At 36.2% G+C, this 26182-nt stretch overlaps 1 protein-coding gene and 1 pseudogene across 11 annotated transcripts in view; one reads left to right on the top strand and one right to left on the bottom strand.

Annotated features, from left to right (window-relative positions):
* Positions 1-1545: 1545 nt before the first annotated feature.
* Positions 1546-26182, bottom strand: part of EYA4 (EYA transcriptional coactivator and phosphatase 4) — a 304845-nt gene continuing 280208 nt past the window's right edge. For 7 of the 11 annotated variants that reach the window (XM_077893629.1, XM_077893626.1, XM_077893625.1 and 4 more), the window contains 7 exons: positions 23625-23714; positions 18178-18236; positions 17910-18070; positions 14963-15077; positions 10699-10820; positions 8530-8630; positions 1546-4936 (listed from right to left, as the gene is read on the bottom strand). In XM_077893629.1, coding sequence (XP_077749755.1) covers positions 4856-4936; positions 8530-8630; positions 10699-10820; positions 14963-15077; positions 17910-18070; positions 18178-18236; positions 23625-23714 — 729 coding nt within the window. In that variant the 3' untranslated portion in view covers positions 1546-4855. Of the gene's footprint in view, positions 4937-8529; positions 8631-8669; positions 8771-10698; positions 10821-14962; positions 15078-17909; positions 18071-18177; positions 18237-23624; positions 23715-26182 lie in introns of all 11 variants that reach the window. The other 4 variants (XM_077893632.1, XM_077893644.1, XM_077893670.1 and 1 more) reach the window with 1 other exon arrangement.
* LOC144293868 (10 kDa heat shock protein, mitochondrial pseudogene) lies at positions 19815-20205 on the top strand (annotated as a pseudogene).

Below are 26182 nucleotides of genomic sequence, written 5' to 3'. Positions count from 1 at the left end.
ACTAAAGCTATTGATGTTGCAGATTATTATTATTTAATAAAAGAGTAATGGGGGCAGAGGAAGCAATTACTGATTCATTGCAAACTTATTTTTTTATGATTATTTTCAGTTCACATGTAACTCTTTTTCCAAATATGTCTTTACTTATGGCTGTCCTTGCTCTTTATTTTCATGAATTATTAGGCCAGCAGACACTGGCCAAGTTGCAAACATTTACATTAGTTCCATCCAAACTTACCTGTACATTTCCTTTTAAAATCCAGCTCAACCTTTTAAAATCTCTTTAATTCCAGACCACGATCATACAAGTGCTTTCCTATGGTTTATACATTCCTTCAAAAATATTTTTTTGGGTATCTACTATATGCCAGATACTTTCCTAGGCAGGAAAGTTATGCAGACGTGAACAAAACAAAGTAAGACAAAAATTCCCTGCCCTTGAGTGGGTGACTCATTCAATACAAAAGATAAAATTATGTGCCATGTTGGATAACTTTAAGTCTAGGAATTAAAAACTATGTAACAGTAAAGTAGGGAAATTTCAGAAGTACTGGGGGAACATGTGGGACCTACTCAATTTGGAGGTGAACCTTTTAAAACACTATGAATAGGGCTGTCTGAAATCTCCCTTTGGTTTTTATCTGGACAACAGATTTGCAAATAAATCAATACCTGCACGAGGTAATAAAACTGTTAAAAGCTATTTAAGACCATGGAATATCACTGAGCCATCAAAAAGAATGAAATCTCACCATTTGCAACAATGTGGATGGAACTAGAGGGTATTATGCTAAATGAACTAAGGCAGAGAAAGACAAATACCAGATAATTTCACTCACATGTGGAATTTAAGAAACAAAACAGATGAACGTAGAGGAAGGGAAGGGAAAATAAGATGGAAATAGAGAGGGAGACAAACCATAAGAGATGCTGAACTTTAGGAAACAAACTGAGGGCTGCTGGAGGGGAGTGGGTGTAGGGGAATGAGGTAAGTGGGAGATGGGCATTAAGGAGGGCATGTGATGTAAGGAGTACTGGGTGTTATGTGCAACTGATGAATCACTAAATTCTACCCCTGAAACTAATAATACACTATGTGTTAACTAACTTGAATTTAAATATAGAATTTTTTAAAAGCCTTTTAAGAACAACACTCCTTTTATCACTCTTGGAAGCTACTTATCAACCAGGTCCCATTTTCATCTAAAAAAAAAAAAAAAACTTGCTTTAAATATTCTAAAAGGTATTACTTTGTCATTAATGAATTGTAACTACTTTCTGCATCCCACTTGAAAGTGACTGCTTGTATGTAAATACCAGCACAACTCATGTCCTTTCAGCACACCAGCCTTCCTTCAGTCTTGATAAGTGACATTCTCCCATGTTACATGTCAGCTTGTCTTAACTGCAAATTACATCATCGAGGCACAAGCAAGGGAAGGTAAGAATACATCAGGGAACTTAAATATAAACTTCACATTATTTAGAATTGAGCTAAGTCCACACAACGAAAACTCTACAACATGGGAGGGTGAAGAAAATGAAAACATTTCCAAAGGTATTTATTGAGAAATAGTAAAGATGTACATATTTTTACAAGCTTTTAATATTAATTTACATTTCTTTAAATTATGTAGGCCCCGATAATCTATACTTTACTAATACATAACAGAAACCCTTGACTTTAACTGTGAGATTTCCATAATGCTACCATAGTTAGGAGTCAAAATGCAACTTTGGCTCATGATGCGTGGATTTATTTTTGAATGAAATACTAAATGCCATATTCACTAAGAACATAGGCTCATCATAAACAAATGCGCTTAAAAAGAAAAAAAAAAAAACTTCAAACTGGAGTATGCTGTTGACACTATTTTGAATCTTAGCTTACCAAGACTAAGGAAAAACATTTTTTAGAGTTATCCACTTTTTTGTGTTCAAACTGCATAATTCTAAAATAATTTTTTTTTTTGCCTCTGAATTTGATTTACAAGTTTTTGTAGGGGTAAAGTGACTTTGTCTTGTATGCTATGATATTGTAGCCAGGCCACCGACTCTGATATTTTTCAGGTGCAATACAAGGTGGTTACCTTTCCTAGTGACTTACCAAGTTTGTCCATGAAGCAGTCAAACACTCATTTCAGTGACAGAACATTTTTCAAACTGGTTTATAATAAGGCACAATGTTCTATGTCAACAGAAAGTGGGAACTGCCAAACAGGTTGTTCTCTTTGCTTGCTGGCTTATTTGTGTGTGTGTGTGTGTGTGTGTGTGTGTGTGTGTGTGTGTGTGTGTATTTTCAGACCAGAAAGGAAGAGGATCTCTGTTCCTCGCACAGGAAGGGTAGGGTTCTAGTCTGCGCATGCTCCAAGTCACAGGCCGGCCGTGAGGTTGCCATTTGGGCCTGAGCCACTGTTGTCTGTTGGCTAACCCAGCACTGAGGCTCTATGCTGGCAGCCTCTTCTGAACGCACGATCAAGGGAGAAAATATAGGCGAGCAATAGCACTGGGTGATGTAACTGGCAACCCTTCTTCACCTGTGAAGGGGTATTCCTTTCTGTACCTGCAGGTTTAGCAGCATTTATAAGCCTTGCTCATTTGACATGAAAAGGATTAAAAATCTAGATGTAATGCCACAGTTCTATCATTTAAGGAAACTGGCTATACAGATAATATTGTTGTATTCACAGTAATAAATATTTAAGGTTTTAGTGCACAAAACGTAATCACTAATGATCAGTGCAGGTCTTTGATTTTTTTCAATTGCTATTTTCAAGCTGAAGGCCAATAAAAATGTAAGATTATTCTTATTATTAATAGCATTATCATCATTATTAAAAGTATTGCAACTTTAATTTGTCTGCACCAGTAGTTGGGGAAGAGAGAGCCAAAAGTTATTAAATTTAAAGAATAGGTTTAAGGTTTGTGTGATAAAATCACAGTCTCAAAATCTGCAAAATTGGATCTCAAGCTCTTTCTGCCCAATGTAAATATGGCCTTAGCATTCAGTAAAGAAAGACAGGTTTACAGCCTGGAAAATAAAACCATATTTCCACAGTGAATGTTGTGATCAGTGTGCAAAGCACACTGAGCAGGAGCCACTGAAGCCTCAGAGGATGAGCTATCATGGACCAGCCTCTGGTTACAGGTGCTGCCTATTAGCTGGACTCCAGGTTCCACATTATGACATTTTAAACACAGAAGTGCAGGGGTGCAGACACCATTAAAACACTCCTAGATCTCGAAGTCTTAAGTTTCCACAAGGGAAATCATGTCATACAAAATGACAGGAGAACCTGTATCATGTTCCTAACATGGGCTACACACCAAGAAAAAAACACACATGCACACACAATGATGACAGGTTCTCCTTGCAATGAATGCAGGCCATTGTGCAGGAACAGGGTAGGCAGAAACTAAGGTGTATGGGTCTCTAAGGGAGAGACCTTGGATTGACGCATTAAGATGGAGAACCAGATACTATTTCACTGTTGAAATTTTAGTACTGCTGCCAAGATCTGGCTCACTTGCCAATTTATTTTATGACGATATTCTAGGTAAAATTTTCATTGTTTCACTCCTTTCTTTAGAAGCCATCTGGGGCATTTGCCTTCCACCACTGATGACATTTCATTTTTGCAATGGCATTGGGACTGAATGCCTTAGCTTTACTTTCAGCCATCTTCACTCAATGTGAATTTCAAGCCATGTCCATGGAATATCCTAAGAAAGTCTGGGTGCTATTTGCCTATGATTTTAATGAGACTATTTTCCTCTACACAACTTACACATATCAAAAAGTCAAACTCAAAATAGTGTAAGTAGTCATGAATATGGCTCTTAGTTTTCTCCAGAACTATAGAAAGGGGTACTCGAGACTTCAAGATACATCTCACTTTCTAAGTAAAGGTCCCACAGTCTTTCCCAAACCTTCTGCTTATGGTTGGATGCATAAATAGTTGCCTCATATAATTATTGGAATTATTAAGAACCCAAATAAAACACAGACTTTCCTTTATTATCATTGTTTTCTTATTGCAACAGTTTCTTGCTGATGCAGTATTAAGATCTGATACCTTGAATTTTAAATTTGGTCATCTTAAGAATGATCACAAAGGTTTTTTTGTTTTTCATTATCTACAGGAATTTTAACCAAAGTTACATTGTAACACACAAACGCTGTCTTGTCTTTAAGGCACAACACATCAGTATGAACATTCTGTTTGCCAAACTTAAAAAAGAGACATTATTAGACTCCCACTGCCCACCCACTTCCCTCCCCAACAAATGAAAGAAAAATTGCATCCACTTTCAAAGTCAGCTGCTAATAAAGTCACAGTAAATTATTTTCATCAATAATTTACACAAATTACAGGTCTAGATAGGATTGTCCTTATACAGTCTGAGTGCATTCCAATTCAGATTTTCTGGGCTAGGTAGGCTAAAGTCAGATTCAAACCTCAGGGCTGAGAAGATATCCCATTTTGAGGAATGTTGTTGAACACCACCTTGTCAGACGGAGCATGTGTTGGTGCTTTGCCAGGGTAAGAGTTCTTTGCTAAAGCTGTTAATTCCAGTTAGGACTCATTCGGTGTGTACTAGCAACCTCCACAGATTTTTTTTTTAAAACCATTAAAGTATTGTAAATATAAGACCATAGAGCTTCCTTTCTGTAGCACTAAAGTTTAATTCCATTCAGCAATCTGAATTCTTCATTCTGGAATTTTCATTCCAAATATGATTTCATCCTTTAAGACAATTTATATGTGTAAAGCCAGAGGCATTGAATCACACATAAAAATTCAGTGTACTTGAAATATAAAAAAAAAAATGGATCTTCAGCTAGAGAACACCGTTACAAATACTCTAATTCCAGTGCTTGATGCAGGGCCAAGAGGTCTGAGTGACTTGATATCCTCCAGAAGGGCATGTTGTGCTGTGTGTTGACAGAGGGAGGGACAGAGGAGAGAGGGGGAAGGAATGGAGAGAAATCATAACTATTGTCTCAATGAAGCAGCAGTACACACGTGTGGTTCACCCACGTTCAAGTGAGGGAATTCAAGGAAGGCATGATCATATCTGAAGGCTTGGTAGCATCAATATCATATGGTCAAAATAATAGAGAAATAGATCTGAACTGGATTTTAATGTTTATAAAAGCAAATACTGAGATTTCTTAAGTACTTTAAAATTTATTCAGGAAAATCACAGCCAACATCAGCATCTGGGGAAGCAAGTTGAGCATCAAAATCCTCCATGGCTGATGGAAAGCAATTTTTAACCACAATACTCCTCAGGGTTCACATCTCAGTTAGAAACAAAAATTTTAAAATGATAAACTTCCTAAGTCCAAGGCTTTTGTCTCTATGAGGGGAAGAGGGTAAATTCCTTTCTATGTAAAAAATAATTTGAAGCTGAACTATATAAGGTAGAAAACAATGGGGGGATGGTCAACCTTCTTCCTTGTCTGGAGTAAGTTATAACTTAAGCTAGTAGCATTGACTTACATCACTGGTGTGGGACTGAAAGCACTCCAGTATCCATTAACAATAGGGGTGATAATGTACCAAAGGGGACAAAAAGTGGCCTCTTGTGTGGAAAAATATTCTTAGACATTACAATGGTTTCAGCCTCTCCAAAGATATACCAGGATATGGTATACGTGTGGTTAAGTTTCATGAAAAAGTGTGATTAGGAAAAAAAATGTCTAAAAATACTCCATTAAGGACAATATTGAAAAAAAGAAATAATGCATAATAGCAATTAAAACTAAAGAATTACTTGTAAGTTTGAGCTCATGGCATCTTGTAGAATACATGTGTATGGAATATCTATCTATATAATGGAAATACATATATATATATATATGTATAACATGGGAAATGCATTTCATTATATAAGTTAAAATGATCATCACTATTGTTACGATTCTTTGCTGTCCAATATGGTAGCCAGCAGCCCCATGTGTCTATTGAGCACTTGAAATGTGGCAAGTCCTGTTCAAAATGCATACTGAACTTCAAAGACTTGGAATGTAAACATCACATTAGTAATTATTATATTTATTAGGTGTTGAGACAATAATATTTTAGATATATCGGGTTAAAATATATTACTAAAATTAATTCTACCTCTTTTTTTAAAAAAATGAAGCTTCCAGAAAACTTAAAATTACAATAATGGCTCACATTATACATTTCTATAGGGGGTGTGGTTATACATTAATTCTTAAACTTTGAAATTTCTTCTTAAATTTGCAAAACAAAACACGTTTCTAGGTCCAATTTAAGCACAAAAATTCACCTAGAGCCTCTTTTTATTTCATTCAGCTCAGATCTATTTATAATAACAAAATAGTACTTCATATTTCTGCGCATGCGATTACAGCCACATCCAAAGAAAAGCATGCATACTGGATGCTAGAGGAACCAGCCACCTGTGTTTTAAAATAGAATTGTAAGCCTTCCCCATCACCAAAACTGTACCTACATAAACAACCATTTGGAAATAGCATTCTAACCAAGGTTCTTGTCCACTTGGAGTCATGCCTTTTTCTCCTGAAGTTTCAGGTGTAAAGCAGAGGGTATAACAACTGGTATGCCAAGTCCTGTTCTTACACCATGGATAAATGGTGTAGATGTAAATTTTCATTTTATTATTTTTTATTTTTTTATTTTTTAAAGATTATTTATTTATTTATTCATGAGAGACAGAGAGAGGGAGAGAGAGAGAGGCAGAGACGTAGGCAAAGGGAGAAGCAGGCTCCATGCAGGGAGCCTGACATGGGACTCGATCCTGGGAATCCAGGATTATGCTCTGGGCCTCAGGCAGGCGCAAAACCGCTGAGCCACCCAGGGATCCCTAAATTTTCATTTTCTAAGGCATATAATTTTTCTGGTTCAGAAAAGTGAATTTAAATTAGCCCTCACCTAGATGTGTGTGAATTTCACATAGCTGAAAAGATATGCATAACGTCTGCTGCAGTGGCTGCTTTGACTACTTGTTGACTGTGATGATGGTGCCAATATGAAAAATCGAAACAACATGGACTCTGGACACTGACAAACTTCAAAAGATACTTCAACTGTGTGCAACTGGGAGGATTTTTTTTTTTTTTTTTTGGGAGGATTTTAAGTAGCAGTCAGCAGTGGAAGTTGTATTTCTTGAGGCTGCGTCTCTGACCTTATACAGAATGTCCTATGGGCCAATGTGCTGTCTTGGGTCCTGATGCTGCTAATTAAGACCAAGAGCTCTGTGGGAATCAGAGCCTACACCAATTATCTTAATGTTATGAAAAAGCAATGAATTTTTCAATTATGGATTCTAACACTTCACCAAACCTTCTAACCTTCTTCTTTCTCTTTCTTTGCTTTGCTTGATTGGAATTATCTACAAACCTAGGTCATTTTTGAAAATATTTCTATTATAGCTGTAAACCTTTCTTAAAAACTCATTTATTTATTTTGTAAAACAGAAATCAGGTAAACACTACAGCATATGCAAGTGTTTAGTGAAGGTTTTATTAGATGATGATTTGAGATCACCTCAGGATAATGACAACATTCCTTCTATGTAAAACAATATAGGTTGATACGTCACTGTTTTAAAATAGCAAGTACCAATCTGTTTTATCTTATAAATTATATGATTTTTATCCTGGCTAGATGATATTTTGTGATCATTCAATGAAGGAAGCATTAGATCTCAGTATTCTATCAACTGATAGTAGGACCAATCCTGGTATCATTCCTCTTTTGATCTTGGGCCAACCATTTAATGGTTTTTAACTACCTTAATTTCTTCTTCAGAAATGTGGGCCAGATGAAAAGGCTTATTTAAATACCTAGGGCCTATGAGATTTTCTGAATATATTCAATGCCAGCTGCTTGGCTTCAATCGAGTACTAACGGCTCACTGAAATGGGCAACACTATTCTAGATATAAGGCATACTGCCTCTAAATCTCTATGACAAGTTGGCACCAAAGGATCTGAATAATACATGTTATTCCAACAGCATTTTTAAAATTCTCTAGCAACAGTTTTTTCTTCAGCTATTAAATCTATCCTTAGTGTTTATCATCATGGAGCACACTTACTACAAGACACTCACAAGGATCATTGACATAAAAAATGGGTGAGCAAAAGGATAAGAACAGAGCCACTAACATGATTTCCATAGAGCTCATAAAATTTGTCTATCAGGTTAAACTTCACGTTTTTAAAAATGGTTATTTTCCCCCATCTTTCTTAAAGATCATTATATCTGTGTGCATTACACACACACACACACACACACACACACACACGTCCTTAACTAAATTTTGCACATTTCTTATCAAATTTCAGGCAAAAAATGCTAGACTCCAAATGGTTTATTTGAATGTAAGTATTGACCTTCTCATGCTCTTACTGCTTTGCATCTATAAATTTAAATAATTTGTCAAGCTGCCATTGGACCAAACTACAGGAATGCAAACACAAAAGCTTGCATTAGAAGTGTCACACCAACATTGTTTGAGACAGGTTACCTTTTTTGCTGCCTGTTCTTCTTCTACACCATCCCCAATTACAACATATACTACTTTTCTGCCAAACCTTTGCATTATTCGTTCAAAGCAACTTTCTTTTCCTGGAAGATAAATGAGATAAAAGTTCAGAGTGAAGTTACCTGGTTAGCGGCATGCTCCTCATCTCGGCCATCTCCAATCACAACATAAGTTATGTTAGTGCCAAATCTGGACACTATACGCTCAAAACAGCTTTCCTTGCCTGAAAAACAATGCACTGCTTATTTTTCCAGACATTGCATTCATTAACCTAAAGATTCATAAAGTGTTAGGTTAATTTCTCTTGATCATCAATCACTTAAACTAGCTTGTAACCTCTGGGTTTATGAAATCAACAAATATGTTTGAATACTGTAAGTCTTTACTCAAGACAGATTATTAAACAAATGTGTTTTAGCCTCCAAAAGAGTCAGTAGGGTTAAGAATTTGACCCAGAGAAAATGTTAGCATCTTTTATACCACCAAAAGAATACTGGAACAACTTTATAAGCAACTATGAGTTTTGACATTTATTTGTTTAATTTTGTGTGTCAATTTTACCTAGTTTAAGTAGTATACACCAGTCAGCTAGAAATATTATTATAAAAAACTGAATGCTCACCTGTAAGGAAAGAGGAAATACTAAGATGTCGGTTTACCTTGATAAACAACTCCTTTCTTCAAGTGGCTGGGACCTAGTTTGCTCAGATTAATTGAACTAAGGGTGCTGTCTGACTGGGCCACAGCACTGGTGCCACCTGTTTCCTCTGCTGGCACTATGGGAATAACACGGTGGCATTTCTACATGTTCTTTATTTTATAACACTGGCATAATTTTCTGAATTTCATTCCCAGAATGGTCATGCAGTCATGGGTATTTTTGCATGTTTTCTTAATCTGATAGTTTAGAATTCAAAAACAAAAACAAAACAAAACCAAAAAAAACTAGCTCAAGGGGAAAAATAAAAGTGATTGTTTTTTAAGATTAAATATAAGGAACAATTTGGCCAAAAAAAGAATATTGTCCTTGCTAGAAGAAATGTTTATGCTAGTGTAAAATTATTTGATTTGTGAAAATGTAAAATAAAGTGTGATATGTTAATCTTGCTAGCATAAATATATATAACATTTATGTAATGAATGAGTGGGATTGGTATTGGGGCTCTGAACTGTAGTACCTATGACAATGTAGAATTTACATTATGAAAGCTTATAAAGGCTCTCTTTATACTCCTGAACCAGCTGCAACTGGGGGCTTTTTTTGCCTGTGCCAATATCGAAACTCTGCAAGGCCCAGGGCAAGTTATTTTTGGTAGGGGATTTTGGGATTCTGAGCTCTTGTCAAGGTGCCAGAGCCTAAGTTTGCTGACCTTCAGGGCACAATATACAACCTGTTGCCCAGGCATTTCCTTGACAGACAGTGGAATATGTGAGCTGTTTTCTTTCAACTCTTTCATGATGGCAGAAGCTAGGAAACTCTGTTTTTGAAAGGTTATTAGGGACAGTCTATGAGAGGAGATTAAAGAAGAGATTATTTTTGTGAGAGAAATAATCCAGCGTTCCAATCAAGGGGCTGACAAATGGGGATCTGCAGACAGATAGTAAGCAAATAAACAAAGCTGTAGTTCTTTGATTACTATTGGACATTTTTGGAAATGTGGACTTCCAGCCATTCATAAGTTATAATTCAGGAAAATAATTTTTTTCTCTGGAATCAAGGCTGTCACTTGCATCACCTAGCACTCCCCTGTAATGCCAACATAGTATTTTTATCTTAGATCTAGATTATTGCATCTGCTAAGATGTAATACCATATATCATACTAATTAAGATATTAAATACCATGGCCAAAGACACTCTATTATTTAGAAAACAGGTGCTGTAATGAAGTATACATACAAATACATAAATAAGTAAACAGAGTTGTCCAGATACTGAATTCAGAATTTCACTAGGCAACAGTTTTCATAAAATTTGCAAATGTACAATAAGTCACAGGGTACTTTGTTATATGAGCCCTATTCAAATTTGCTTGATATTCTAATAGCAAAACTGATGAAAGAGGAAATCATGCAGAGAAGCATATTAAGAAAATCCACCCAAACACAGATGTAAAAGCATTTCATACAGAGTTAGAAAGAATTTTCTTACCTATTTTAGTTGCACTGTAAATATTTTCAATGGGGAAAGCACCTCCTAAACTATAGAGTAGAACCTTCGCAAGTGCTGGGATCAGTTGGGTTGTCGTTACCAAGACATTGACACAGTTACTCCTAAGATAGGGAGGAAATATGCATAGTTGTTTTCTAATATGAAATAATTTCTAATGGTGTAGATTTTAAGTGGTCACTGTGGTCTTTCAATTCCATAACAAATGGGCCCTGATAACCTAACTTTTAAACATCAGTTATTGATTGAGTGCCTGCTACTGGGCAGGCACCATAACTAAGAATACATCCCAAAATGGGAGAAGTGGAAGAAAACTGGCAAAGAGAAGTCACAGATGAAGACATTTTTGTTCCTGCCTCATCCGAGATCACAAGATAGGCAGGAGGAGAAAAGTAAACCGATACCTGTAATAGAAATATGTTCTATAATAAAGAACTCCTCGGGCTTCTGTGGAACTTCAGAAAACCTACCTCAGCCAGTGGCAATCATGGAAAAGTTATTGGAGGGATGGCTTGGCTCTAAGTTTTACAAGTATTCAGATGGGGTATTTTTTAGGGTGGTAAGATTCTATGTCCCAGCATTATCAGAGCCTGGAAAAGTACTGGACACAGGCAGAAAGAAGGCAACTGGATGGGTAAAAGGAGTTTTTGGATTTTGTGAGAGAAATAATCCAGTGTTCCAATCAAGGGGCTGACAAATGGGGATCCTGAAGAAGTAAGAATGGAGAGGACCCTTTTTCAGTCCCAAAGAGAGGCATCCCTGAGTCTCCTTCTCAACAATAAAAGAGTGAACCGCATTTAATGGGTCCAGTTTTAATCTGCTTACAGAGGACCTACGCTCTGAGAGTGATAATGTCTCATTTTACAACTTACAGCTGTTTCTTCCATTTCTTCCATGGTAATATTGTGGGGAAAAAAAGGAAACAACAGGAGAGTGGGAACTGTGACATCTGAAAAGAACAGATTGTGATCCTTCCTTCTGGATTATGGAAAAATTGAGTTGTCCTGCCTTGAGGGGCTCAAACCACACATGTCAAATTGGGGCTGAGAAGGCATATAGGTATGGACCTTTCTCTATTGGTATTTTGTATCACAAGCCTTTAATACGTATTAGTGAGGGTCCCAAAAATATTTCCGAGAATTCTCTTGATTGATTTTCAGAAGCCTGGTTAGAAGTTAGAAGAGCAAGCTGACTGCCAGCTTTTCATGCGTATGTACACGCTTACCCTCCAGTACACTTAATATTATGCTTCATATTATTAAGACAGATCCTGTGTAAAAAAAAAACTATATTCCCCTTTATTCCCTTTCACTATTTTTTATATTCTATGGGATGAGCACTGGGTGTTATTCTATACGTTGGCAAATTGAACACCAATAAAAATAAATTTATAAAAAAAACAAACTACAATTTATTCAAAACAATCATAAAACTTTTATAATTACAGCCTTTTAAAACATTTTCATTTCTAAATTATTTCCATAGGTAACCTAATTTTGATATGGGAACTCTGACTTCTGGAAGGACATGATGAGGTTATCATTTATACAGGATAAAGAAACAAAGCCTGCCAGAGGCAGAAATTTAGTGAGTATCACCAATGAAATTCTTAGTGTTGCTGATAAGGCAATAAAGCCCTAGAAAGTGATTTGCCTGTTATCAGACAGAAACTTTTCAAATAATGGTAGATTTTTAAGCATCATACACAAACACATTACTGTATTGAAATAACATTTTAAAATCTAGCTTTACCACTGATACTGAGTGATATTTGGAGTTAACCATTTCTTTTTAAAATTATAGACCTTGCATATATTTATACATTACAGATTTGAGAATTGCAAACATTGCATATATTTATATTAAATTTATAACGCTTTGTAACTTTTAATCACAGACACTGCATACATTTATAGACTGCATGTATATACATTTGTGAAGTATGGGCAAATATCAAGAAAACATGAAAAGCATCAATTAGTTATCCAAAGAGTAGCGATAACTGCTCCCTCAACTTTCTGTTTCCTTTCAGAATTTGTGTATAGATTTTCTCCCATTGTAGCCTACTATATATATAATTTTTTCTTCTACTGTTTTGCTTATTTGTATCATAAGCCTATTCATGTATGTCATATTGTCTATCAGTCCTCCTTTCCTAATAAAATATAATACATGAAAACCACATGTGGAGACAGCATCATTTTCTTAAAGTTAGTTCACTTAATTAAGATGGTTCTGATTTCTAAATTTTCTAAATAATGCTGCCTTACATAGAAATTTTTCCTATGCATTTGATTATGACCTTTCACTATATTCATAGGAGAAGAATGACAGCGAGGATGCCAGCTCAGCTAAAAGCTCAGTTATATAATTAATTCAACCATGTTTTATGTAAGCTTCTGTTCTTCTGACATTTGGGACATTTTGCAAAAATTACCAGTATGGCCCTACATGTGGATGACTTAACAAATTTCATGGCCCTTAAATCTCCAATGTGTAATGATTTATTTTTTTCCCTTCCTCTCCTTGTTACACTTTTCTTAAAATCATACATGTAGGGACACCTGGGTGGCTCAGTGGTTGAGTGTCTGCCTTCAGCTCAGGGCGTGATTCCGGGGTCCTGGGATGGAGTCCTGCATCGGGCTCCCCACAGGGAGCCTGCTTCTCCGCCTATGTCTCTGCCTCTCTCTGTGTATCTCTCATGAATAAATAAATAAAAATATTTTTAGAAATCCACACATGTAGTTGCTTTAAGGCTATGTGTCTAAAAATAATCCCTCTATATTATGGATAACACATATATGATCTACATAACAACAGAATAACTTTTGGGTTTTAAGCATCTAGGAGACATCCATTAAAAATAATGAAAGCTGCTGACTTCCTCCTCAGAGAAAGGTGAATTCTACTACATTTTACACACAGTTTTGGGGACTCAGGAGTCCTCACATCCTAGCCTCCATGACCTTCTGTCTCCTTATCACCAGTTACAGAGACCACAGACCAGCAAGTCCCATTTTAAAACAGCTTCAGTTGTGAGCCAGAACTTTCCTTCCTAGGATTCCTACTCATCCATCCTAATATTCTCCTTTACAGATCAGAGAGATGTAATTTATTTTCATCCTAACATTTCAAACAGTTGAAATTGGTAATCTTGTTCTGCATAGGACCCTCCTTCAGACTAAACTCCTTGGTTCCTCCCTCCAACTGTTCCTTTTGCATGGTATCCTCAGCCTAAAACCTTTCTGGCTACTTTCCTGGACACAAGATGTTTCAATGTGTCATAGCCCCCCTCCGCCCCCCCGCCCCCCGAATGTGATGCCCAGATCTGAGTGAAGTACTTTGTTCTGGCTTCCCCAATCTGACTCAGGAAACCTGCAGCTTCCAACCCACCTCCATTCCACCCACTTATGCTTTCTGATATCAATGTATCTGCTGGTCACGTTGCAGCTAGATGCCACACGCAGGATTTGATGTACACAAGTTTTATTGTCAAGGCTTTCTGTATCCCAATTCTATCAGTCAAAATATTACCTCCTTCTCTGAATTTGTGCTACCCACAAGTTGGCTACACAGGCTTTTATTTATCCACTTAACCCAGAAATAAAATTAAAGAATAGGATAGTAAAAAGGTTCATCCACACCCTAAACTAGCTATCACTTTTCAGATTTACATTACTTTATGAACTAGCATTTATGGCACATGGTGTTCAACTAGTTTTAAGTCTATTCAGTTCTACTATCTCCACTAGTAAGTATTTCACTGTTTAGTTCAAAAGATACCAAGGTTACAAGTTTTTCAAAGAGCTTTCTCTTGCTCTTTCATTGCATTTAAATTATGCATATTATCTACAAATGGGCCAAAACACTTAAAAACATGCACTCTGTGTGTAAACTGTATTTTTTTTTCATCATCTCCTGTACTTTGCCACCAACAGGGTGTTGTCTTTTTCATTTTTTCTTTTTTTATTACACAACACATGACCTTCCTGTGGAGATGATCATTAGTTACGTAGAAAGAAAGGTAAAGACATGGGATCTTCTGGTTATTCTGAGAAGCAGCACCTGCCATCCTCTACCCCCAATCATCTCCCATACATTGAAAATCGCCTGATTCAATGAATTGTCAGGTCCTCTGAAATTCTAAAATACTCCAGTAATTAAGGACTTTTTATGTGTGTTGTACAATTACAACTACATCTTCAATACCATAAATATAGGAACAGAAACAATAGTTTCCACTTACCTAGTACTAATAATTGATAAGGATTTAAGTGCATTTGTTAGCCAGGAATCTGTCAGACCTTCAATCTCTGCCCTTAGCTGCAGCCACGCATCTCTCTTGGCAGGGCCAAGGAGTCCTGCAACCAAAAGAGAAGGTACAATCAAGAGACGAAAAATTTCAGGAATACCTGGTTTGGTCTCCCTTCTGTCTAGTATAGATCACATCAGAAACAGAAAGAGACAGGTTTATATCAATACAGATCCTTCATTTAAGAACTGATATTGATTCATTCATTATTCATTCAAACATTTATTTCTAGATTTTAGGTCCTGGGTCAAAAAAACCCTAGGGAAGTAACAGTGAAAATGTGGGTCCTGGTCTCTAATCTCACTGAACCTAGAATCTGGCACGGCAGATGCCGATCACCTGAGGAGCTACTATGACCACTCCTGTGCTGGGTCACACTCTGAAAGACAGGGATGTAATAGGTCTGGAGAAGAAGGTGGGGTTGTCCAGCCAAGGGATACACATCTCAAACACTGGCTGTCTGAAAATATTTCACTTCTTAATGATCACAATCATTACCATTTTTAACCACTAATACTGATATTATTGTAGGTAGTTACTAGTGCTGAAGCTATCACAAATACTCTGCATTCTATTATTTTTTAAAGATTTTATTTATTCATGAGAGACACAGAGAGAGAGAGAGGCAGAGACACAGGCAGAGGGAGAAGCAGGCTCCATGCAGGGAGCTCGATGCGGGACTCAATCCCAGGTCTCCAGGATCAGGCCCTGGGCTGAAGGCAGGCGCTAAACCGCGGAGCCACCCGGCCTGCCCAATACTCTGCATTTTAAACAGAAGTTAAGAATTGTGTTTAAAATTCTTAAGCATATGACATAGTTAAAAACAATGGTTAAAACTGTGCTGATGTTGGGATAAGAAAACACGTAGGCAAACTGATTTTTTTTTAATTTAAAAAGCCTTGTTAATAGGGCGCCTCAGTGACTCAGTTGGTTGAGCATCTGACTCTTGATTTCAGCTTAGGTCTTGATCTCAGGGTCGTGAGACTAAGTCCCGCATCAGACTCCACACTAGGCATGGAGCTTCGTTAAAAAATAAAAAGTCCTTGTTTTATGATAAAATGAGATCATGCAAATTTGCTAAAAAAGTTTCTTATTTAAATCATATTTCAGAATATTAGGAGCACATATACAAGTGGGTGATTTTTAAAATCAAAAGGTATAGTTTCTGGCAACTCATTTGTCCTTATTTCAATAAAGAAATGCTGCCAGAGCACAGAAAATGACACTTGCATGTCAACTCTTAAACTTTTTAAGCTATAATATTATTTACCAGCAACCTTGTTAGTTGTTAAATAACTTTAATAATACCCTTCATGAGGGAAACAATGCCATGCCTAAATAAAAATTACTTCAGAATTCTCAAGGGAATATTTATTTTAAAATCAAACATGTTGCCCACAATTGAATTTAAACAGAATACCTGTTTGATTTTACAAAAATGTCTTATCTAGAACATTAGAGTGAATTAAGAAACCAGAGTTGTCTGTCCTGCAGGGGCCTATTTCTCTTTTGAAAATGAAGATCTCCTATTTCTAAGATCCCTTTTGGTTCTAAAAACCATAATAATATTATTGCTATTGTCTATGGTTCCACATGTTTTTTGTTCTCTTGTAGCTACTGTCTACTGAGCATCTATTATGCACCTTAACGCTCACTAGATAATGGGGATACAAGATGAACAGACACACAGCCCCCTGCCCCCCATTAAGTGTGTGTTGTGTGTAATACATATACTGTAGATGAAAATGTTACTGGGTGTTATTCCATATGTTGGCAAATTGAACACCAATAAAAAATTTATAAAAAAAAGAAAATGTTACTATACTGTATTCTATGGTATGTATATACATAGTATGCATATGTATATTTAGTTATAATTTAATTTCAGATCCTGATTTAAGCTCTTCAATCATCCTTTATTTTTTTAAAAGATTTTATTTATTTATTCATGAGAGACACAGAGAGAGAGAGAGGCAGAGACACAGGCAGAAGGAGAAACAGGCTCCATGCAGGGAGCCTGATGTGGGACTCGATCCCAGGTCTCCAGGATCACGCCCTGGGCTGAAGGCAGCGCTAAACCGCTGAGCTACCCGGGCTGCCCCTTCAATCATCCTTTAAAGAGAGAAAGACAGAGAGACAGAAAGAAAGAAAAACAAACAGAAAAGCCTGCGAGAAAAAATCATGTGACTTCATAGCTCATCCTAGGATCTTGCTGACCTAAAATTGATCCTAATAATAGAAATAATCAAAGTTTATTTTTATCAAGAAATATATCCGGGATTTTAGTTTTGATGTCACAGGTTGTAATATCACCTGTAATATATGGATGAAGATAAAATAATTTAGATACAGTCTACGGAGTATCCAAACAGTTAATACTATCCAGGGAAAAGCTACACTGGCAGGTAACACGCAATTAAAAAAAATAAAATAAAACAGACTTGTTTAAGTCTTTGAAATGACATAAAGCAGTGTTTATCTTTATTTCTGAAAGGATTCCATAAAGGTAATGATGACTAACAACTCTGCTTTAAGGACTGGGGCCCTCGCTTTTCTACAGGTCTTCGCACTGCCTCGATGAGTTCCTTGTATGGTTTACCCTAATAGTGTCTGCAAAAGAGGGGTAAACGTTCAATATCCTATTGTAAATTTTGACCAAACATCTGGGCACAGAGAATTCCCAACTCCTCTGGCAGAGCCGCATGTTTTATTTTGCTGTTAGATCTCCCACCCACCTCAACTAAGAAACTTAAAATTCTGACTCCATGTAGTTCAGCATGAACTCTTGGTAATTTCTTTTATAGAAGCATAGTCTCTCATACGGAACATGGAACGTACATCTTTCTAAGTATCTTTATTAGATTTAAAGAGCCGCACATACCTCCAACATTGTTCTTGTAGGTGTTATATAATTCTTTTACTCTTCTGTAACGAAAAGCCAACTTCCTCATCCAGTCAACCCCTCCTCTTACACCTGTTGGCAAACAAAGGTTTGCACTACTTGCAGCTGCATGGAAGCCATCAGTTGCAAAACTGTAGGTACTGCAACACCCAAAATATATTAAAAAGAAATAAAAGAAATAATTACATGTGCAAAACTCCACAGCTGAATTTCTGTAGGAAACAGCATACTGAAAACCATGGCTTACCTTAAGTCCTGCCCATTATCATCAGAGGAAACATCATCTATATGAACTTGATCACACTCCTGTTAAAAACATTGGAAAAGTTATTTGTTTTTCAAACGATGCCCTTGTGGTATTTGATCTTCCATCTTTCCATCTGATCAGGCCATGGCCAGAAGGCGGCAGCATTTGCCCATCTATCCCACTGCCATCCTGGGGAAATGGCACCGTTTCTATTTTAAATCCAGAAGAGTATTAAAAAAAAAAAAATCCAGGAGAGTATCATAAAAGGGGATCTGAAAACATATGGCATGTGGATTTCTTCTGAGCAGCTTAAAATTTTTTACTCTGAAAATTACAAATAATAAATTATCTTTTGAATTGTTGTTAAGAATGACTGGCGTTCACGTTCAGCCATTTAGGTTTTGCATACTTAAGTATGGAAACAAAGCTAATCTGAAGTTATACAGAACTCATTCGGTCTGAATAAGAGGTGGTGACTATCATTTGCTATCTGTTGAGCAATAACAGAAGGGCTTGATGGTTATGGTGTCCCGTGAGATTTCTGGGACTTCCTGAGCCTTTTGCTGGCCAGGGGTCCCATGGAAGAATCATGCCGATGTTATTCTAAGGTCCTGGTCTTTTAACACAGAAAAAAGCTAATAACCATAGAGATCGAATATTTTCTTCTTCTTTTTTTTCTGTTCAAGTTTTGAAATCTTGAGGCTGAAAATGATACTTACAGATTAAAGGGAAATAATGAAGATTTACCATTTCCAATGTTCTACAAACTCAGAGGAGAATAAACATCAAGGTACATGTATCCATACACGTGACCTGACTGAAATCAGTGTTCTCAGAGCAAATGGTCATTTCTTTGGGTAAGAATTAAATTCTTGGCTGTTTTAAGGATCCTATTCTATCTTCAAATCTGTAAAGATCCAGGGAAATAGTATGTGATCTGAAGATGGAACTTGGCTAAGGTATTTACAATACCTAGTACTTACTAATTTTAGGATGAGTATGATTTAGCTTTTTGGGACTCTTTTTCTCCCCTCAAATTATTTCAGGTACTCATAGATCCTGACTGTAAACCTACTGAAAACTAATTTTTAAAAATTATTAACTGTAACAAGAAAATGCCACATAAAACAGGGGCTTTTCAGCTACTATTTATATTCCTTCTAAGACCTGGAAAGCATCTGTTAGTGAAATATTTAATATCTCTAGCTTTCCACACTGAGTATATTATATCCTGTATAAGTCTGAGGGTGAACCAGGTGACTCGGGCTTCTTTTCAAATACAAAATATAAAAGTTGCCCAATCAATACAATTTTATTTTATAACCTGAAAATCCAGGTAAATTAAAGATTCATATGATTTACATAAATTATTTGTAATTTTAGAATAAATATCTATCAATAGTCACAGGTAAGGAAGTTAAAAAGTTAATGTGACTGGAAGCTCCCTGAGGGGGGGTTGTCTGGGTCACCTGGCTGTACCCCTGCTTAAGGCACAATCTGGCACACAGTTATCGTTGTGCAATTCTTTGTTGACTACATGGCAGATATCTTTGACAAATGACAGTTCTTGACAAAATCAACAAAATCATTTAATTTTCTAACACAAAGTTGCAATTATATTAAAAATAATGTTCTATATGGTAAGGACTGTAAGAAGATATTTGTATCAAGATGGAGGGGAGTGGGAAGAGAACAGGGTACAAGCTGAGGCTGCAGGACTCAGGGCAAGACATGCATTTGAAAAGGGTTTACCCCGTTTTGACTAAGTATGGGTAGTAAGGAGCACAGCCCAAATTTCAATCAAAGGAGGCATTATGCTTCCAGAAAAATCTCAGGAAAAAGTACGGCAAGAAACAGTAGTAGTGGCTCTGGATTTGGCTCTAAAGGAAAGGGTGGAGAAACTTAATCATTAGCATGAAAATTGGAAATAAAATTCTCTCAGAATAGGGAGGCAGCAGAGTGGTTCTAGACAACAAGACTTATTTCTTATTTGGAGATGGTGACATTCTTGGTAAGTATGAAAACTGAGGTAAGTCACTATCAAAGTGGCGTCATGTGAAATTGTTTATTCCACTGAAGTTGTGAAATCTTTCATTATGTAAATAATTTCCATGTCTCTCTTTTATAATAAACTATAATAAATAAATGAATATCCAAAAAAAAGTAGGGGAAATCCTTAGGAATTACTCTGGTAATTAGAAGTTATTTCTACATTTCATACCTTCTTATCCTAATCTGTAGAGTAATGCCTCTGACATTTCAAGTATTAACTCACATGATTAATTTGTACATTTTGCCCCTAAATTTATTTTTTACTCCTGAGGACATCAGTGTATCAAACTTATTGGAGCATGAGCTCCATATTTGAAGTTATGTTTGAGATTTTTCCAAATGGAACTTCTCATTAAATTTATGCCCAGTTAACTATGCTTATTGACTTTGGACTCTTGCCCAAGGATTACAGTCCAGTGAAAGAAACCCGAGCTTCAATCACTTACATTTTTAAAAAATTCTAAATAATTGTTCTTCAATTAGTTTTTACTCAGAGGCATTTTGCAAAAATGATTTTGACCAAAACCTGAAATACTAAAAACAGTCTAATGCTTGGCTTCAACAAATTTCCATATAAATTTGGAATAATTCTGTTATTAATCTTAATATTTTTATAATTTTGTTTTACAAGGTGCCCATAAAGTTGTCAGTGATCTTTATCAGTTATAATCCACATAGCAGTCTTCTCTCGCTTTTGTGAACCTGAGCTCCCCAGTGCCTTCTTTTCTGGAAGTTATTCTAACTGAAATAACCTTTGATTTCAACAGAGAGCATTCTCTTCTTAGGAGGAGAAGTATGAGCATTTGCCTTCTTTGCAAGTCCTGCAGGATGCAGAGAAGTGTCTATTAGGGTTTAAATTTGTATCTTTTAAGGAATTATGTGAGAACAGCTGCTACCACATATGTTACAGTATTGACTAAAGGGTGTGAGTATCAAATTAGATTTCTGGGTTAAGAAAAGGAACTATGAGAGATTAAATACAGAGGGGGGAATAAAAAGGCTAACGATGAGTTACTCTCCTGAGGAAATCACCTCTTTGTTAGCAGAAACAGAGACAGCTTCACACCAGTTATGCAGCCCATGACAATCTTTGCTTACAAGAAGTTTACTGAAATAAAAAATTGGGTAAAAGTCAAGTTGACTTTCAAAATTAGAGGCAGAAAGATAGTGGAGATACGTGTATGTGTGTGTGTGTGTGTATATATATATATATATATATGTAACAGCACTGAATGATCTTGAAATGATCTTGAAATGTTTAGATTTTTGTTTTCATGATTATTTACCTAACTAAAGTCAATAACAAGCCTTTGAGTTCCCTTGGGCACTTATCTGGATGTACACGGGTACATGTGGTATGCATGTGTGTGCACACACATGCGAATTTAATTTATGCAGAGTATGCAGATAATCATTTCATTGATAAAGTACTGTTGGATACTAAGTTGTAGCACTTGAGTCAAATAGAATTTTTATCACATTTTAAAACATAACTAAAAAGCTATAATCAGAAGGGAAAATCAATACCAATATTTTCTCAGTTACTATTTTTCCCGCAGATCCTGTCGGGTATTTTAAAAATCTATTTTATATAGTATATGATCCAAGATAAAAATTCTTAAAGCATCATAACTGACCATATGATCTGATATGAGAACATTCATGTCAAACTTGCTAAGAGTATTCACAAATTTATCATATGCTATTTTCACTTTCTCACTTTATGATCTTGTTAAAAGTTGGATGGTAAATTTATTCCATCTGGCTTCAAATGTGCTACGAAAGCTAAAAGGTCATTTATTTCATTTATTTCTAGTCAAAAATAATTAATGAAATAAAAACTCTAAAAGTTCAGAGTTTTAATCTTCCAAAAAGATTAAAAAGTGTTTTCTATTATACTGTATATATAAAGTCATGCTCTATACTACATTACTAATAAGTAGCAGGATTAATTTAAATCAGGTTTTAGAGAGGTGATTATTTTTTCTTATTATCTAAAACTGGAAAACTTGCCGAAGAATACTGATCTTTCATACTGGCCATTAAAGAAAACAAATAAAACCTCTTTAAACAGACAGTGATTTTATTATCCAGTAAAAACAGTGACCCACTGCAGAGAAAACAACACCAAAAAATGATATTACCCAGATTTCTAGCACGTACATTTATGGAATACACTAAAAATCAGAATTTTTACTCTTATATAAGTCACAAATGCAGCTGAAACTGGATTTAAGACCTTGTCAATTTTTAAAACTTATTTAAGACACTAACTTTCCTTTTTTTTCTCACATACTTCTGTTAATTTCAGCTTGGTATGAGGCAGAAGTATGTGCTCTGGAGCCAGAAAGACTCAGAATTTTAAATCCTGGTTTTACCACTTAGCTAGCAGGTAACCTTAGACATGATTTTTATGCTTTTGGACCCTACAAGGGTTTCTGTTCCACAAGATAACATGATAAACAAATTTATTTCAAAGGCTATTATTTAATTAATGGAAAATCCAATACAGAAAGTTCTGCACAAAGTGGGATTTCAGCAATAATAATCTCTCTCCCCATTTATAATATGATTGTAAACACTTTTATTTCATTGTGAAACCATGAGGTTAAAAAAATGTAAATATATCACACTTAAATATTTCACTATACTTGCTCTTGATCAAGAAGTACTACTGCTCAGTGTCCAAGCCACTCAGTTACTTCAAATTTTACCATCTGAATGCCTAATAACTCAGACCATTAGCACCCAGATTATATACCTTATTATAGTACATATTTTCAGCGCTCTTGAGGCTACTGGGGGAGGGGATCCTTTCATTTTGTTACTGTTTTTACTTTTCCTGTCAGGTTGGATATGAAAAGATAAATGAGAACAAAAGAAACTAAATGCAATGCAACCAGTCAGATGTGCTATGTAAACAGTTCTAACCCTGTTTTATCTAGATGCAGAGGAAATAAGGAATGATAATGTGGTCTAAAATTAGGCTTCAGATTATCTTAAAAACTTAATGACCCATGCTACCACCATGAATAGTACCTGTGACTGCTGCCCAGTGATTTAACCTAAATAATACTCTGGTGAGTAACCTGGAAAAGCTAATATTGATTCCAAAGGTGCCAAATGGGTTGTCCTGTATGGGACAGCAAAGCAGACCTTCTCCTCTTCCGAGATATTGTAGTTTTTAAACAGGTGCTAGTACATAGGTCTAAATTCATTAATGCATTTTAGCTTTTGTTTGTATTTGTTTATACATTTTTCCCCTTGACAAAAACTTTACTATTCCCATGAGCTAATTTTTTTTTCAGATTTCTTGAGTTTATCTGCCTATTTAGAAATCATCTAAGCATTATAATAGTTGGGATATGACTATTCCTATTTTTTTAAACTCTTACCTCTAAATCATTAAAAAATAAATGTGTATCAGCAAGATTAAAAATCATTTCCTCCATTCGGAGTCCCAGGGTTACAGCCATGGGGGGATCCTGAAAAGAAAATACACATGGAATGAGGTAAAATTTCAGTAACTAGTTTATTATTAAGAATATCAAAAGTGCATATGGTTGTGGGTGATGGGAGTGGGTAGACTGCATGGATTTTTACCCCAATGATCTAAAAAGGTGCCTTTCCAAAGGGTAATCTAAGCCACACTAAGTATACAGATGCATCTGTGAATTTACAGGAATTTATACACGCATTAAGACAACTTAAACATCTCTATGTTTGTGAGGAGGAAGAAGGAAGCAAGCTCATTCACAAGACCCAGTTTATACGTACTCCATGGAAAGTGGAACAACAGATAATAAGCAGGAAAGGGAGAAAAGAAGGACTTCCAGATGTCAGCAGGACGGGAGTGGAAAATGGCATCTAAAGATGGGACAGGAAGAGCTGGTGAAACGTGGTAAAACCTCCACTTAATTATTAATTGCCTTTTGATTGACAGGCAGTATTTTTTAAAAAGATTTTATTTATTTATTCATGAGAGACACAGAGACAGAGACACAGGCAGAGAGCGAAGCAGACTCCATTCAGGGAGCTCGATGTGGGACTTGATCCCAGGACCCTGGGATCATGACCTGAGCCGAAGGCAGACGCTCAACCACTGAGCCACCCTGGTGTCCCCAAAAGGCAGTATTTATTTGAATATGCATATAATTTGGTCTAACCTACATCTGACTAGAGATGCAGAGGGTAGGTTTGAGGATAACTAAAGGAACATTAATTCAGTAAAAGTGATCTGAGTAGAAAATACATATGTTTAAAAGTTTAATGAATGTAAGGGGGTTAGTAAGGAGGCAAGTGACTTAATTCTTGTCTACAGAAACCAAGATAGTATCTAGCAGCAAGGAACTGAGAAGCAAGACCAAAGTTGGGACTTGATCATGATTAACCAGAGTTAAAAGCCTGGGCATAAGAGGCATTAAGATTTCAAAAAGTAAGGATAGTTTTGTGCTAGGGCTAGGGAAATAATTCATGCACAAACATTGTGTTTGAAATGATGAAAGTTGAAATGGTCTCCAAAGGAGTACTGCAATAGCTGTGCCCCTGGAGATACAGAAACTAGAAAGCCTAGAAGGGACAAATCCTCAGAATTTGAGACCAGAATGGGTATTAGCAGGGAGAAGAGTATGGTTTTGAATAAAGCTGACAAGTCTAGAAGGATACTGTTGGTTTTGGCTGAGAAGTTATTTTGGAAGACTTTAGAGGGTGATTTGGGTTGAGTGGCTGGGCCAGGAGCCAGATTGTAGGGATTTTAGGAGAGAGAACCAAACTTGTGTTTTCAATGCTCTAGTAAATGGCACTTAAAAAAAAATGTATTTAAACTTGGGGAAATTACTGCTAACTCTATTTCAATTTTTGATACGGATATGCAACCCAACATACAGGCCATGCTGTATTCACATGTACTCCTGAACTTACTGCACTTAGCAGGAGAAGCTCTTCCTCATCCCACTCTTACACGGTGACAACCAGTTTTCTGCCTATACTCCCTTTCATAATGCTTTGAGGAGGAAACCCTAGAGTAAACATATTTGAAGTGAGTGTCAGCTTCATAGTCTGTGGTGACTAAAACTTAGAGACTAGGAATTGAGTGCTAGGAAAGAAAGAAGTCACTGAGGTATGCTGAGCAAAGTGAAGACTTGGGTGGGAGAAGATGAAGACAGGACAGTAAGAATATGCTGGATGTCAACACAATTTTGTTTGTTCGCATCTCTTCCTTCAAGATTTTTGTGAATTTCATAGTTAGAGACTCTCCTTTCAGAAACGTGTTCACTTTTCACATTGTGGATGGCAACCTGGTACCATGTCTTCCAGTGGTCAGACTTGCCTGCTAGATTCATTTGTCTTCCAGTGACAGGATCATTCATTCTAAGCAACATACCCAAAGAGCAATTAATTCCATTTTCTTTAACAAATACTCAAGAGCAAGAACAGAAATAGGGGAACCAGGGAGTGCCTACTTTGTGTCTCAAGGAGTCTTGGAACTCAGAAGGATCTCTTGCTGATACCTTCCAGTATGAAATTCTTCTTTTTCCTTACTTCTTTTATTGTGTTCATGCTTTTGTTGCTGTTGAAAGAAAATCCCTGAAGGCTGACTTATTTTTTTTTCAAATTATACATGTGTCTTTTTCTGTTCAGGAATTCCTATTTCTAGTGTCTGTCTCTTTGGGGTGGGGTGGATAGGCCGAGGATGGAAGACTTATAAATATTCTGTCTGGTCATGGGACCGTGAACAAAACGTCTATAGAAATATCAGGAAAAATCAAATGTAATTATAGCATGAAAACATATAATTCCATTAGTGACGCTCTCTGCTTTTGAGGAATGTTCACTGATGCAAGACAATAAAATCAAGCTCTACACTACTCTGTTATGTTTCTGATGATTACTGCCCTAAAGATACATATTTCAGATGGGGATTCAGAAACATCCTATTTAAAAGGTTTTCCTT

The sequence above is a fragment of the Canis aureus genome, chromosome 1 (assembly GCF_053574225.1).
Source record: "Canis aureus isolate CA01 chromosome 1, VMU_Caureus_v.1.0, whole genome shotgun sequence".
NCBI lineage: Eukaryota > Metazoa > Chordata > Mammalia > Carnivora > Canidae > Canis > Canis aureus.
The sequence above is the reverse complement of the archived record's forward strand: the minus strand, read 5'-3'. Positions and strand labels throughout refer to the sequence as shown.